This window comes from Hyperolius riggenbachi, chromosome 2 (assembly GCF_040937935.1).
Source record: "Hyperolius riggenbachi isolate aHypRig1 chromosome 2, aHypRig1.pri, whole genome shotgun sequence".
NCBI classification, from domain to species: Eukaryota; Metazoa; Chordata; class Amphibia; order Anura; family Hyperoliidae; genus Hyperolius; species Hyperolius riggenbachi.
The window spans coordinates 58297336-58314302 of record NC_090647.1 but is presented as its reverse complement, the minus strand read 5'-3'; the positions used below and the strand labels follow the sequence as shown (position 1 = coordinate 58314302).

At 46.8% G+C, this 16967-nt stretch overlaps 1 protein-coding gene across 1 annotated transcript in view; it reads right to left on the bottom strand.

The window, feature by feature from the left end:
- Positions 1 to 16967, bottom strand: part of PIWIL4 (piwi like RNA-mediated gene silencing 4) — a 313719-nt gene that overhangs the window by 295187 nt on the left and 1565 nt on the right. Inside the window, exon 2 of the mRNA XM_068266824.1 lies at positions 2262 to 2328. Coding sequence (XP_068122925.1) covers positions 2262 to 2324 — 63 coding nt within the window. The 5' untranslated portion in view covers positions 2325 to 2328. The remainder of the gene's footprint in view (positions 1 to 2261; positions 2329 to 16967) is intronic.

Here is a 16967-nt window from a genome sequence, read left to right as displayed (position 1 = left end):
CTTCTTCCAGCCCCACATAGCCTTACATGTACCTCATGTTCCTCCCAGTCACATCGGTTGTGCCCCTCGATGACTGAACCAGTCACAGGTTACTGTGCATCCTGGTCCTGCCTGCATTGAGGAGGCACACGGTTCAGGCCATGCATGCACCACTGATGATTCAGAGGGGTACATAGGCACAACAAAATCAACCGGGAGGAAACCCAGCGACCTATAAGGCTGTAGGAGGCTGGAAGTAGCCCCAGGTAAGTAAAATAGAACTTTTTTACTTTAATCTCTCTGGCGGTATGATTATTTTCCAATTTTAGTGTCTAAAAATGGTGTTTTCGCATGCTTTTAGACACTAAATTCAGGAAAAAAATCATACCGCAATGGGATTTGCGGCAGCCCCTGCACTTACCTCCCTGGGCTTAAGCAATTCGTCCTCCATCCTTAGGGTGGCGCTGTACCCCTATAGGGAGATCGCCGTCAGTCGCCATGATGACAAACGGCAATCACACCCGAGGGATCCAGAGCCTCCGAGGACCAGAAGAAGAATGGCTGCCAGCGTCCGGATCCCAGGGGAGGTGAGTTGAAACGCCCGCTGTGCTGCAGGCCCCGCACAAACCTCCTGGCAGCAACAACGGGTCAGACTCGGGTTTACCGCTCCTGACTTCTTTCCACTGCCAGGGAGGTTGAAGTAGCTCTGAAGTGAAAAAAAACCCATAGTGTATTAAGCCCATATGGTGGACTGCAATACCTGCTGCTAACAACCCTCACACCACATGTTGTCTTCGGGGTCCGTCCCACTTCTAGTCCTTTTAAAATTAAAATGGCTCATCAGTCAAATAATCCATAGAAGGTGCCCATGGCCATGCATGAGCGGATGTTAACTGAACATGGATCTGAACATGTGCGAGTTCTGAACCATAGATGCCCAGTAAAAGGGAGCCCTTGTGAGAGAAGATGTGAATGCACGATTTAGAACTCTCACATGTCCAATTCAGAATCCACTCAAGGAACACCAGGAAGCTGCGGGGAAAAGAGGATCTGGAACAGGAAAAAGGAGGACCCCCAAAAAGAACGAGCAATGTAAGGGGTGTCAGTCGCAGCCACATTTCCAAGGTCTGCCAAAGCTCTCCAGAAATCTCCGCCTGCGTTGCCATGAACCACCACCAGCTCAACAGCCACCAATTAGGAAGGGGCTGCCGAGCTAGGGGCGGGCCGGGGCAACATAGATGGGGAGGTCAAACCACGGCAGAAATGTGGAAAAATGCCACGCCCACAATTCCGAAGGAGGTGAAGGAATCACCTGTCTGAATGAATTACAGCAGATCAGGTAAGTGTTTAACTCTATTCCTGTTCAGTAAGAAAAAAGTCATTACTTTTTTACTTCAAGTACTCTTTAAAAAGAACCCGAGGTGGGCATGTTTGTAAAAAAAAATACTACCAGGGGGAGGGCAGTACGGATAGCCAGATCAAGTAATATAAAGCCCCCAAATTACCAACTTTTGTAAAAAAAAAAAAAAAAAAAAGAAAAAGAAAAAAAAAGGGAAGGGGCGTTCCTGAGTGCTTCTTCTGCAAGGGATGCCCCTTCCTTAGTTAGATGCCGACATGCTGCTTGTTGCCAATTTCGAGGGGTGACAGCGTGGCGCAGAGAGCGGCGCGGAGGGGGGACTCATTCCCATTCTGCCCCACCCCATGTGGCCTTGGGTACACTTTAAAGGACATCCGAGATGGAAAAAAAAAATAATGAGATAAAAAAATTGTATCTATCCTCCTCCTAAAAATGACATTCTTTAATTATCCCACAGTTTTATTTTATATTTAAATATAATTTTTAAGTTTTTACTGTTTCATGGCCTCATTCATTACATTATACCAGAGCTAAAATCTATGAACCATTGCCTCTTTTTATTGCTTTTCTGCTCTCAGAAGCCATTTTCTGTCAGGAAAGTGTTTTATGGCTGTAATTCCTTATCAGTAAGGGTTGCACTACAGTCCTACCCAGACAGAAATTGTTACTTGCATACCTGATTTTTTACTCTTTTAGACAGAGAAAGTAAAAAAAGGAATGCAGCCTAGTTATTTGTGTGCTAGGAAGTGTACATACACATGTCTATCTCATCATATCACCTTGGGTGTCCTTTAAGAGAACTGTGGGCACAGCACTGTTTCTGACTTATGAAAAATGCTTTTTTTGACCTTAATGCAGAGTATTACGTATGTAGAGTTCTGCTTAATCTCCACCACACAACAGAGAAATTATGACTCAATTTTACCTGTCTGGATGACCCTGCGTGAGAGCCGTTCCCATTTTCACTGAACTTTCTCTTCGAAGTCATTTCTCTGTAAAAAAAAAGTGGAATAAGAAAAATTCACATAACTATGTAAACACATTTATAACAGCACATCAACCAGCCTAACGCTGCACGCCTGTTCATAATTCAGAATATTAATACAGTGGTTACCACATACATAATTCATGCATCTGACAGTGAGAAAGTCATACAACAAACGTTTGATGGATGGGTCCGGCCAGGCAATCTCGCAATGTCCTCTCTGAAAGCTGGAGGTATCCAAGTGTGTTCCTGGAGCGCTGTACAATTAAATTCAGCCGAAAGATCTATTTAAAGAGAACCCGAGGTGGGTATTTTAAATCTTAAGAACACACAGAGGCATGTTCTGTGCACAATGACACGCCTCTGTGCCTCGCTATTGCCCTCTAGTCCCCCCCCCCCCCCCTCCTTCCCAGGTCTGCTGTGACCCCTGTAACAAGTGCCAGGCTGATGACAATCTGCTTGTAGCTAGCCCTCTATTTACCTTCTGTAGGTCATTCAACGCGTGCTCCACCGCCTCTGTCCTCGCCGCTTCCTCCAATCAGAAGCTAATCCGTGACCCAGGAAGTACCTCCCAGGTCGCGCCTTAGCTTCCGATTGGAGGAAACTCACAGAGGCGGGCAGCAGCGGGGACAGAGGCGGGGGAGCGCAGACTAATTGACAGGCTGCAGGTAAATACAAGGCTAGCGACAAGCAGATTGTCGTTAGCCTGGCGTTTTTTACAAATGGCACAGCAGACCCCGGGAAGGACTAGAGGAGGTAATGCAGAGACACAGAGGCATGTCATTATGCACAGGACATGCCTCTGTGGTCTCTTAAGATTTAAAATACCCGCCTCGGGTTCTCTTTAAAGCCAAACTGAACGCAGTACAAAAACTCTTCAAATGGACGGTCATTTTTACCTCTCTGCACTGCGTGAAGGCATAAATTTCCCGCAATTTACTGGCTACGAGGTGGTACTCAGGTGTGTCATTCAGTGTTGCAAGAGAAGAGCTTGCTATCACGGTCTCATCTATATTGGGGTCTGGTGGAGAAGCGGGGGTCTCTGGGGATCAGCGTGGACGGGAGTGCTGCCTCCCCGTGGGTTTAGTGTTTTAACGGGTCCTGCGGGATCGCGGGGATGGACTTCCGCTGGTGTCAACGGGAGACAGGAATGCTCAATATACACTATCCAGCGCTGTCTCTAACCAGGAAGTGTTCGACTCATGCTGCGCCAATCACTAGAGTCTGGGCTGGCGCCTATTGGCTGGGTGTGGTGGTGGGATGTCCTAATTGATTGTGGCTTGTACTGAATCGTGGTTGGTGCATTCATTATTTGCTTGTAATAGCATTAAGTCGCTAGAGCTTGCTCCTGGATTTCCTTTGCTGCTGCCTACTGTTACATGCCTGATACCTGTCTGAACCATTGGCCGTACCTTCACCTTTCTACTTCCTGCTCCGACCATTGCCTGTCTGACCGCCCTAGGCCCCCGACGTCACTAAGCGATCTTCCAGTCCCCCGCATCGATCCTCTTCCAGCTGGCCACCTTGGCGAGCCGACTTTCACTACACATGTGCAGCTGTGTCTCTGCACATCCTCGATAATGCTCCCGTCGCCGGAAGTGTTCTGCACATGCGCAGTAGACATTTTTGCCTACTGTGCACGCGCAGAGTGCTCCCATTCACGGGAGCAAGATCAGGAAGTGCACGGACCAGTGTTACTCATTCATCGATTGAATTGTTTTGCCCTGGCACGGTCACAGGGCGGCTGCAGGGGACTGGTAGAAGTCCCAGGTAAGTTAAACTCTTTTTTTACCTTCAGTTTAGCTTCACTTTAAGGCATATTAAGACCTGGGTGTAACCATTATCGGCAGACCATACTTGTCTCGCGTACACGGAGGGACGCGACACACAGGGTGAAGACTGCAGGGGTAGATTGGGGCACAGGGACTGATATAAGGTAGTAGATCTACTGGTCCCTACACTTGCATCGGTCCTGAACAGGCTCACCTTACTGAATTTCTGACAATTACTTTAGATCCATCCTTCCTTCTCCTGCTACTAATTATGTGCAAATTGCGCAAAAGGTGGATCAGCGCAACACCAGGCCGCCTCCGAATGGCCTCCATCAGAGATGCGCTGAGCCCCCCCAGGAACTACCTTGAACCCAAACAGAAGCTCTGCATATACACCAAAAGCATGGCTGTTAAGTGGGAGCAGCTGACCAAAAACGAATTACATTAGTACATAGCAAGGAAATGAGTAGCGCTACTTAAAAACAGACTAGTGCCTACCTGCAAAAGAGTGCAAGCCCCACTTGTGGGGTCGAATACACACCGAGCATACACCTGACCTGTCTACCACTAGAGGAGGATGTTGGTTTCCATTAACAGCTTGCATGCAACCTATTAAGTACTCGTCCCTCCCACTGCGAAGAAGTCAATCCTCCATGGGAGGGGCCTAACACTAACTAAATCCTAACCTATGTATATGCATAGCCTGGGTGCGGCTAATCAAATAAAATCGAAAATTGAAAATTGCGCAAAAGGTGGATCAGCGCAACACCAGGCCGCCTCCGAATGGCCTCCATCAGAGATGCGCTGAGCCCCCCCAGGAACTACAAACGCACCTTGAACCCAAACAGAAGCTCTGCATATACACCAAAAGCATGGCTGTTAAGTGGGAGCAGCTGACCAAAAACGAATTACATTAGTACATAGCAAGGAAATGAGCAGCGCTACTTAAAAACAGACTAGTGCCTACCTGCAAAAGAGTGCAAGCCCCACTTGTGGGGTCGAATACACACCGAGCATACACCTGACCTGTCTACCACTAGAGGAGGATGTTGGTTTCCATTAACAGCTTGCATGCAACCTATTAAGTACTCGTCCCTCCCACTGCGAAGAAGTCAATCCTCCATGGGAGGGGCCTAACACTAACTAAATCCTAACCTATGTATATGCATAGCCTGGGTGCGGCTAATCAAATAAAATCGAAAATTGAAAATTGCGCAAAAGGTGGATCAGCGCAACACCAGGCCGCCTCCGAATGGCCCCCATCAGAGATGCGCTGAGCCCCCCCAGGAACTACAAACGCACCTTGAACCCAAACAGAAGCTCTGCATATACACCAAAAGCATGGCTGTTAAGTGGGAGCAGCTGACCAAAAACGAATTACATTAGTGTGCAGCTGCGCTGGATAACAATAACAGAAACTGCAATTGGAGATAAATTTATCCTACCAACTTGTGTGTGTGTGTGTCCCCTCCGACCCCATTCTCTGTTAGCAGTAACAAGTGACAAGTCAGTCCCTAGCATCCCCCCAACACCCCCCCCCCCCCTTCCCAGCAGTCAAAAACTGCCTGATTCTTTACCAGATGTTACAAGTGGCACCCAAAGCCTGTCAGTAGCAAAAGCATGGTGGTAGGAGTTCGATCAGAGAGCAGCAGTCAATGTGTATACTTAAAGGGACAATTAAGCCAGGAATAAAAAAATCTGTTTTACTTTACTGGGGCTTCTACCAGCCCCCTGCAGCCGTGCCCACACCCTCAAAGTCACTCACGGCCCGACAGGCCTGGCCAGATGTATTTTTCTTTGCGTATCCGTCTGCAATAGCGTCCTGCGCCTTTGCAGGATGCTATTAAGGATGGGAACATGAAGAAGGAAACGCGTGGCCAGGCCTCCGCAGAAAGCCCACCGACACCCTGTCAGCGAAAATGAAACTGGCGGCGGGGGACCGGAGGCTCTGTGAGTGACTGCGAGGGCACAGGACGGCTGCAGGGGGCTGGTAGAGGCCCCAGGCAAGTAAAACTGATTTTTTATTCCTGTCTTAAGTGTCCCTTTAATCTTTTAGCAGCTTCAAACAAGGTTTACAAGCTTCTGCTGCAGTGGCAGCCTCAGTAGGGATAACTTGTTTGGCTGCCTAGTGTGTGTGGCTGTTACATTTTCCTGTTCCTTTACCCACGGCTCTGAACTTCCAGCAGGTTTTCTGGGTCCCCATCACTTCCGATCACATGACATTACATCTGATCAGGATCCAGGAGACTGTGTCAATGGTGCAACGCCACCTGGTGGTGGAGGAGGGGTGATGGAAGAGACTCTTCCATTACTCCTCTTCCACCACCGGGTGGCGTTGTACCACTGACGCGGTCTCCTGGATCTAATGTTGTGAATGTAAAGTCATGTGATCGGAACTCTGCTGGGAGTACATTGCCCACCGCAGTGGATGAAGAAGAAGCTGATCCAGCCATCTGGCCAGGTATGTATGAGCGGCGCCTGCCGCCACCCCTAACCTGCTGTTGCATACCCTGCCGAGCCTGCCAGGCTGGGGAAGGCACACTTCCCCAGTGGCAGGAAAAATGTGGCCCTGGAGCCAAATAAAGTTTTACTTTACAGTATTTGGCTGCTAAGGGGTTAAAGGGACACCCAGTCCAACCTTTCTGCTTAAGAAAAATAAAATGTTAACCATTTAAAGAGGAACTCCAGTGAAATTAATGTAATAAAAAAGTGCTTTATTTTTACAATAATGATGTATAAATGATTAAGTCAGCATTTGTCCATTGTAAAATCTTTCCTCTCCCTGATTTACATTCTGACAGTTATCACATGGTGACATCTTTACTGTTGGCAGGTGATGTCAGTGGAAGGAGATGCTGCTTGCTTTTTTGGCAGTTGAAAACAGCTGTTATTACCCACAATGCAACAAGGCTCCCACAGTGTGATGTCAGAAACATGGTCCTGACATCACACTGTGGGAGGGGTTTCACCACAATATCAGCCATATAGAGCCCCCTGATTATCCGTTTGTGAAAAGGAAAATATTTCTCATGGGAAAGGGGGCATCAGCTACTGATTGGGATGAAGTTCAATTCTTGGTTACGGTTTCTCTTTAAGTTCCCTTTCAAAAAGTACTGGTTTACGGCTTCAGCCAGTAAAAATCTGTGAGCGTTTCTAATCCTTCTCCATGCAATCAAAACACAAAGTAAAGGGCCTGACTTGAGTTCTAATGCAAAATGCCACGTCTTACAGAAGCAAAAGAATATAATTGATTCTACTCTGAAAAATAAAAATAATACATTTTCCTGTTTCGTCTGCATTTCCCCGTGATGAAGCGCTTTACACGGTGGATCTAGAGGTACACTTTCATCTGTCTGAGAACGTCCAATCCAGTCCTCTTCTATTTCATTAATCACGGCAGCTTTCATTTACTTTTTCAAAATTCATTTTACGTGAGTCAATTACTGACGCTGTCACGCGGCTGTTTTGTTTAGTGTCGCCATAATTATTTTACTGCTGAGCTTGTTCGGTTTTCTCCTCTCCCTGCACCCCCCGCCCCCTCGCCTGCACCCACCTTATCCAGCCGTGACAGGTTTAAAGTCTACCGGCAGCACTCTGATTTAATGATGTAGTTCCACGGTTTCATGATGTACTTACTACACAGATAAATTGCAATGACAATTTCACTACCGCAATAAATCAAAGTTGCATTTATTTTCATCCCAGTGAACGGTTTTATCTGAGCTGACGCAGAACTGTTTCGGAAAGATACTGGAACGTAACGCGGCGCCGGCGTGCGGCACAAAGCGAGCCCCAGATCAAAAATGCCAGATAGGACTATCGCAGGTTTATCTTTTTTTCCATTTTTATATGTTAATTAGAGCGCCAAATGGGACAACAACTCTCGCATGCCTTGAATCCTCCTGTGACTCCAACTCCTGTGACATTAGGGTTTGGATAGTGTGTAAATGAGTTAAAATACCCCTGAATCGGTTATTAAAGAGACACTGAAGTCTCTTTTTTTAATCATATTTTCTTATGCAGCCATCTTCAGCATTACATTCTAAGCTGATTCGCCACATCCCCGTGGCACAACGAGTTATTTATGGCCCAGAAATAGCCCAGCAAAGTTCCACGACTTTGCAAGTTGCAGACTTTGCTGCCTGGGAGAGGCAGAGCTGTGCGCAGGAGCTCTGCTACCTATCCAGTCAATCTCTGAGACTGAGAGGGGCAGAGATCGGCAGAGATTAACTGGATAGGTAGCAGAGCTCCTGCGCACAGCTCTGCCTCTCCCAGGCAGCAAAATCTGCAACTTGCAAAGTCGTGGAACTTTGCTGGGCTATTTCTGGGCCATAAATAACTCGTTCTGCCACGGAATGTGGCAAATTAGCTTAGAATTTAATGCAGAAGACGGCTGGATAAGATACTTGTGTTTCTTTAACCACTTAATGACAAGCTGACTTATAAAAACGTCCTGCTAGAGCCTCTTAATGGCTCCAGGACGTTTTTATAAGTCAGACAGTGCTGCTGCCGCTGCGCGCGTGCACCTGCGCGCCCTCGCACGTGCACGTGCATTCCCGTGCACGTGAGAATAGTGGGGGAAAAAATCACCAAGGAAAAAATACACCTTTAGCAGTGTTCTCCCCAGAAATGTTTTCCAGCCGGGTGGCATGAAAAAGTAGCCGGGTGGGGCAATATGAGAGAATGCAGGGCTGGTGCTTCTGTGTGCAACTCTGCTAATAGCATAGGAGGAGGTGAACCGATGACAGCCGGTAGCTCATCAAAACTAGCCGGGTGGAGCACCCAGCTAAAAGAGCCTCGGGAGAACACTGCTTTAGGGCTGGTTCACACGGACGCCTGCGCGGCGTCGCGTTTGATGACGAGCGGCAGCTGCGCGGTCAGGCTTTCAGCAGTCTTCGTGTCGTGTTTGTATGCGGTCGCGTTTTTCTTCCCCTAGGGGGACATTACTCGTCGCGGTTGGCCGCCCCTGAAAGCTACATGTAGCATCCAGGGGCACCTCGAACACAAGCGAAAATTGGGACCAGAACGCCGCTTTCGTGTAACCGCGTGCAAAAGCTCGGTGCAAACGCTCCCATTCACTTGAATGGGAGCATTTAATGTGACGTTCCGAACGCTTGCGGTAAACGCTCCGCAAGCGTCCGTCTGAACCAGCCCTTATTTCCAAATACTATATAGTCACCATACTTTGCACTAGGGACATAATTAAAATCTTGTGATAACCAGAACAAATAGGCAGATAAAATGTGTGGGTTTTATGTACAGTAGCACTGTTTATATTAAAACTATAGGGCATGACGTTGGAGAAATAGTGTATTTTTTTATTTTTTTCCTTGTTTTTCCCTTTAAATTGTATAGAAAATAGAAGTAATTACTAAAAACAAATATCAACCCCAAAAAGCCTAATTGGTGGTGAAAAAAAACAAGATATAGATCATTTCATTATAATTAGTAGTGATTAAGTTATTGGCAAATGAAAGGGATGAGCACTGAAAGGCTAAAATCGCTCTTGTCCGTTAGGGTAAAAATGCCTTTGGGTTGAAGTGGTTAAATTACATACTTTTATTGCTGCTTTCATTTGTGGTGCTGTGACATGCACCGCAACTTCCTCCCACTCCAGCGCCCCCTGGGGGCCCCGTTCTGCTCAGCCTAAATATTCAACTGAGCAGAACGCCAATTATGGGCAGGGAGGAAGTGTCAGTTCTTCCTCCCCTCTGCCCATCCTTAGTCCCGCCACCTCCACTCATAGCTTATAGTTCCTGACAAGTGTTACAGCACACAACATGCAGGGGAACTGCGCTGTGTAAGGGCTTGTGTAATTGAAGAAGGAATAGCTGTGTTAGTCCACTATAGTTCTGAACTCAATTAGCACAAGACTGCACACAGCCCAGCTCCCCTCCATGCGGTGTACTGTAACACTTGTCAGGAACTATAAGCAGCGAGATAAGGAGGTGGGACTAAGGACGAGCAAAGGGGCGGAAGAACTGACACTTCCTCCCCGCCCATAATCCCCAGCTAACAGTGCGGGGGGTGGGGGGTACGACATGTGTGGGGTGCTGGAGAGGGAGGATGGTGCTGCATCACAACTAAAGCAGCATTAAAAGTATGTAATTTAAAAACTGGTTCACGGGTAGGGACGGCCCTGTCTAGGAGAACTCACGGAGAAGCATGTGATCAGTTTGATCAGCTGATTTGCTGCTCATGATCATGTGTTAAACCAGGAAGTCATCACAGCAAATCAGAACCTTACAGATCTATCAGCTACCCTATTCAGGGTACTTTAAAGTAAAACTGTAACAAAAAAAACAGCCCCTGGGAGTACTTACCTCAGGAGGGGGAAGCCTCTGGATACTAGTGAGGCTTTCCCTGTCCTCTTCAACCTCCGAGATCCAGCGCTGGCAGCCCTGTTGGCTGTGGTGCAAGCGCAGTAGCTCCTGCAATATCTACCGTACCTTCCCAGCTCCCGAGCAGTAGCAGCTTTCCAAGGGTTCTGGCGAAAATAGCAGAGCCCAGTCACCAGCACCTGCGCAGTAGAGTAGACCGGATCACATTCGGCTATTTCCGCCGGAGCCCATTGGAAAGCTGCTAATGCGCCTGCACTGGAGCCGGGAAAAGAACCATTTACCTCCCAGGGACTGCCAGCGCTGGATCCCGGAGGCTGAAGAGAATGGGGGAAGTCTCATTAGGATCCAGATGCTTCCCCCTCCTGTGGCAAGTACCCCCAGGGACTTTTTTGTTTTTTACAGATTTCCTCTAAAGCTCAACTGAATTGAGAGGTATATGGAGGCTGCCCTATGTATTTCCTTCTAAACAATATTATTTGTGTGGCTGTCCTGCTGATCTATTCGGCTGCTGCAGTGTTTTTGGCTGCAGTAGTGTCTGAATCGCACACCAGAAACAAGCATGCAGCTAATCTTGTCAGATCTGGCAATAATCGCAAAAACACCTGATATGCTGCATGCTTGTTCAGGGTCTTTGGCTAATAGTATTAGAGGCAGATGATCAGCAGGACAGCCAGGCAGCTGGTATTGCTGAAGGCTCATACACACATCAGACTATAGTCTTTGGAAAATGAAAGATCACAGACCAATCTTACCACCCTTCCTGTAGTATAAGAGCCATACTCTACACAGTCTATTCTATGGAGCTGAACTCCACAGCAGGAAAAAATCTTTGCACGATGCTGTACACACAGATGCTGTACAGACACAAAAGATCAGTATCTGCAAAAGATCTGTTCCTGCCAAAAATCCATTCCTGCAAATTGCAATGATAGTCTATGAGATCTGCAGATCATCATACACACATGATTTAACTGACATTCATCTGCAGATCAAGCAATCATCCGCAGGTCTGAAAATCCATCCTGGTGGATCTGATCTGCAGATGAATGTCAGTTAAATCATGTGCAGATCTCATAGACTATCATTGCAATTTGCAGGAATGGACTTTTGGCAGGAACAGATCTTTTGCAGATACTGATCTTTTGTGTCTGTACAGCATCTGTGTGTGCAGCATCTTGCAAAGATTTTTTTCTGATGGGGAGCTCAGCTCCATAGGAAAGACTGTGGAGTATGGCTCTCATACTACATGAAGGGTGGTAAGATTGGTCTGTGATCTTTCATTTTCAAAAGACTATGGTCTGATGTGTGTATGTGGCCTTAGAAGGAAATAACTGGCAGCTTCCATCTCCTTTTTACTTCAGGTGTCTTTTTACTTGAGGTGTCTTTCTGGCCATACACTTATAAATTTCCATGAATTGTTCCAAAATGATTGATTCCTTTCAAAAGAATCGATTCCTTTCACACACAGCACATGCATTGTACGGTTTGATACAATGCAACGCTAGGGCCTGTCGATCATCTGCAGCTCTTGTTCTGCACCCAATCAACTTAGATTTTCCGTCCTGTCCAATCAATACTTTTGATTGATTTTTAGTTGCAGCCTGTCCTGGTTCTGCAACTGGTTACAGATTTTGGAAGCAGCCCGAGTGCTCCCAAACACAGGCCAATCCGTACTGCGCATGCGCGAGTGCACAAGAATGCATGCTCATGCAAATGTAGTACAGAGACTGCCAGCGGCAAAAGTGAGCAGCCTCCCCCCCAACCCGTAGCCAGTGATTGTGTTTCGGTGGATCTGGGCTGAACACAGAATTGCAGGGTGCACTACAGCTGAACTGATCTTTTTAAATCTGCAACAAATTTCTAAGAAAAAATATGGTTTGGGCTGTGACAATTATTCATGACTCTGCTGCAGCTCCTCTGACAGTCTGCACAGTTCTGTAGAAACTTAAAGTGAATGGGAACCGCATTTTTAAAAAAATGAAGCAAATACTTACCTAAGGAGAGGGAAGGCTCTGGGTCGTATAGAGCCTTCCATCTCCTCTCTCAGTGCTCTCTATCCAGTGCTGGCTCCACTTGTCGAAAGGGTATTTGGAAGTCTTCGGGAGCCGCGTCCTCCCAAAGATGTGCGGCTCCATACTGCACAGGCGTGAGCGTGCAAGAGAGCGTGCTTGCGCCGGCGCAGTACAGGGCGGACCTTATTCACGAGCACTCGGGCTCCCTGAAGACTTCTGAAGCCTCCTTCGGCCAGATAAAGCAGTATTTGACTAATTTAGTCAAATACTGCTACCGGGGGAGCCAGCACTGGATCGAGGGGACCAGGAGAGGAGCCGGAAGGCTCTGTAGGACCCAGAGCCTTCCCTCTCCTTGGGTAAGTATCTGTCTAATTTTTTTAAATGCGGATTCCATTCACTTACACACACACCTCAGTGTTAGCAGGGGCACAAATGCCATAAGGCAAAGTTACATGGCAGGCTAAGAAATAAAGGAAACCAGAGCCGGGATAAAGTAAAAGATTTAAACATACCTGGGGCTTCCTCCAGCCCCATCCGCTTGGATCGCTCCCACGTCGCTGTCTTCAGCCTTCTCGAGCTCCGGCACCGGGTCCCGTAACTTCCTCCAGTCGCAGCCAGTCTGAGGAGCGCATTCCTGAAGAGTGCACCTTTCTTGCACCAGACTGCCCGCGAATGGAAGAAGTTACGGACCCGGAGAGAAGACTGAGGACGGCGGCGTGGGAGCGATTCGTGCGGATGGGACTGGAGGAAGCCTCAGGTATGTATAAATCTTTTACTTTATCTTGGCTCTGGTACACTTTAACGATCCCGCCACATAAAGCGGGCAGCAGTTTTAAACAGTCATTGCTGTTAGTGGGGGTAAGTGAAGGGGGTGAGTGAATCCGTACTCACTCACTCATGTGCTGTGCCCCCACTGTGTCCATGCCCCCCTCGGCATCATGGTGCGGGGCATTCAGCAATAGAGGGACTAATTTGGCTACGGTGGAGCGGAATGGAGCAAGCAATAGCATCACCTGCAGTGACGAGGTTACGGCTCTTTAAAGTGGACCTGAACTCCTGCAAGAGACACAAGGTAAACATAGAGAAATGCGCCCTGTGTGTTTTCAGAGACAATGGACTTTCTAATTCCCCCTCATCTTTAAGGTTCCATACATACATCAGGCAACTTGGCGGCCGATCGACCATCCGATTCGATTATTATAATCGGAGCCGCCAAAAGCGTGTCCGTATGACAATGCGACCAATTTAGAGACGAAATTACTCTATGAAACTACTCTATGGGACATGCTGCAAGATGTGGTGCACTGTGGGAACGGCGAGCGATATCAGAACAAGCGACAAACGTGATGAAACCCCCGACGCTGTCCTCCCTAATGTTAGATGTGCCCCCCCCCCAGTGCGAGCTATACATTACCTGTCCATGTGCATACGTGTATGGACAACGGAGGGGGACCGGAGCAAGCAGAGGCCGTGGACAGGTAATGTAAAGCTTACACTGGGCACTGGGTGGAGACATTATACATTAGGGTGGACAGCGTTGGGCTGGCGAGGCAGTCGGATGCGGCGTCACAAGGCCGATTCCTGATCAATTTCAGCATGGAATTGATTGGGAATCAGCCTGCGGTGTATGGGGCAACCCACAGATCTCTCTCCAATCAGATTCGATTACAGAGAGACTTGTCTCTTGGTCGAATCTGCCCATCATCGGTAGATGATGGCTACTTTCAAGTCATCACAAGTGTAATTTGATCTCTCAGATATGTCAGCACAGAAATTCGACAGTCCTCTGTAAATTCAGTTAATATGTAAACACAGATGTTAACCCTTTGTCTGCTTCCATAAAAGCAGGAAGTAGACACACTGCAGATTTATTGTAATAGTTCTGTAAGCTGTAACAATTTGCTTTAAAGGTTATTATACCGCTGCTTATCTTTAGAAAATGAGAGGAAGTTCTGAGTCTAGGTCCACTTTAAGAGAAATTTTACTGAAAAAAATAGTAGTGGGGGGAATATAAAATAATTCATTGCAAAGTGAGAAGTTAAAAAATACAAGAGACATCAAGAAATGATTGATATTCGCCATGTAATTAGTGTATGTTGTTGGACCCACAATGAGCCTGCAGGTCACCATGTTTACTGCTGGCAGACAAGAAAAAAACTAGCCAGCACAAACTGCCATTACCTATAAACACACCCCCTAACAATGCAATAGGCTTAGGGCCCTTTTCCACTAGTGCAGAAATCTGTCCGAATCCACAGTCTTAGCGCAAGCAAATCACGCGGGGAAACTGCCATAACAGCACCACAACAGCAAAAAGCTGTTAAAATCTGACAGAAACAAAATGTTTTGAACTAGTCCATCTCCTCATGGGGGATTCTCAGTATTTTCTTTGTTTTCAAAAGCATTTCCTAAACAGCAGTTGCTAAGTCTAACTGCCAAAATAGCGTACAATGAGTAGGAAGGCTGGCATCTTACTATTTTGGCAGTTAGATTTATATACTGTCGTTCAATACATGCATTTGAAAACAAAATAAAATCCTGAGAGGAGCTTTTTGCGCATTGGCAGTGTCATAGCCAATGAGGCGTGATTATTGCTAATTGAAAACCCCGAGAGGAGATGGACTAGTCCAAAACCTGTTGGTTCAGTCAGATTTTAACTGCTTACTGTTTTCACAATAGTGGTCCTTTAAAGGACAACTGTAGGGGGGAAGGGGGAAATGAGCTGAACCTACCCAGGGCTTCTAATGGCCCCCCGCAGACATCCTGTGCCCGCACAGCCACTCACCGATGCTCCGGCCCGCCTCGGGTTCACTACTGTAATTTCCGACTTTATAGACCATACTGCGTGTGCGCCGTACACCCCCAGTGACGTCAGCAAAAGCCAAAACACGGCCAAGCAGGCACAATGGTTTTCCGACTTTGAAGTCAGAAATTCTGTAAGTAAACCGGAGGCGGGGCCGGAGCATCGGTGAGTGGCTGCGCGGGGACAAGACAACTGCGGGGGACCATTAGAAGCCCCGGGTAAGTTTTTCTCCCGACCCCCTACAGCACTCCTTTAAGCCACCATCAAGCAAGAACATACTCATTTTGGCAGTACTTTTCCACCTACTTTTTGGTACTTTTTCAGTTGCAGAGTGCTGAACAGTTATTTTTAAGTGGATCCGAGGTGAAAAACTAACTATAACAAGTAACGTGTCTATATATCTTATCTAAAGTTTAGATAGTTTACACAGCAAATCTAGCAGCAAACAGCTTCAACAGTTTATGATTATTTATTCCTGTGATACAATGAGGGCAGCCATGTTCTGTTTGTCACATTGTCACAGGCTGAGGGCTGGAGATGCTATCAGCTTGCCTGTGTGTAAATTCAGTCCCCCCTCCCCTCTGCCTCTGAAATCAATGGCTAGTAACCTCCTCCTGCCCAGACTGAGCTCCCATAAGCCCTTGCTACGGTGCCGAGGCACTGTGAAAACCTGTGGGCGTGGTTTGTTTAGTTTATAGGGAATTAAAGTATTAAAACAAAACAAAAAAAGTATTTGGCTTGAGAAATGCCCTATAAACAATAGGAAAGGGACACAATTATGCAATGAGTAAACGTTTATCTCGGATGCACTTTAAACAGAGGATGAAAAACCATCTCCTCAGAGAAAACTTAGGAGAAAAGGTGAATTGAATAAGTCCCTAGATGTGAACCAGCCTATTAATTAACACGGCTGTCACATCTGGTGAGATTCTGCATGTGGGAAAACTGTGCAATCCTCCCAAGTGTGAACCCTGCGCAGGCTTTTGTTTTACCGTCAAGAAGGCACAATGTATTGTACATGAATAGATTCATTCTTTATTAACTAAGCATAGTCTCATTTGTTATTATTAGTTTACTGGAGGTATGGGGAAGTTTCTTATTTGTTATTATTTTCTAAGCAATAGAAAATATTATTGTGTATGAAACGTTACTAAACACTGATGCAACAATCACGTGATGTTCTCACACTATATTTTTATTTCTACAAGATGTATCTTTTCCTGCCTTGCGTGAAAAATATTTAATCTGTCTTGTTCATCAGAGGTAACATCTGAGTGAGGCTGGGAGCACCCTGCAGACTTGCATGCGTTTTTTAGGATTGCACTCCAGAAAAACGCATGCAATTTTGCAAAGTGTGCTCCCAGCCTGAGAGCTTGGGAACAATTCGGTCTGTACACACTTGAAACGTAGCTCACCTGGAACAATCATTAGAGATGTGTGTACTGAGTATGTACATAGATATAGCGATGTATAGGCAGATTCGACCAGGAGACAGATCTACCTCTGATCGCATCTGATCAGAGAGAGATCTGTTGGCTGCCCATACACTTCAGACCGATTCCCAAACGATTTTAGCATGAAATTTCTCAGGAATCGGCCTTGTGACACATCTATCGTTGCCCCCCTACCTGTAGATTTATACTTTACCTGCCCGCTGTTGCCTGCCGCGGTGCCCATCCATCTTACGCATTGCCGCTCCATGTGGCCACCGTCATAAA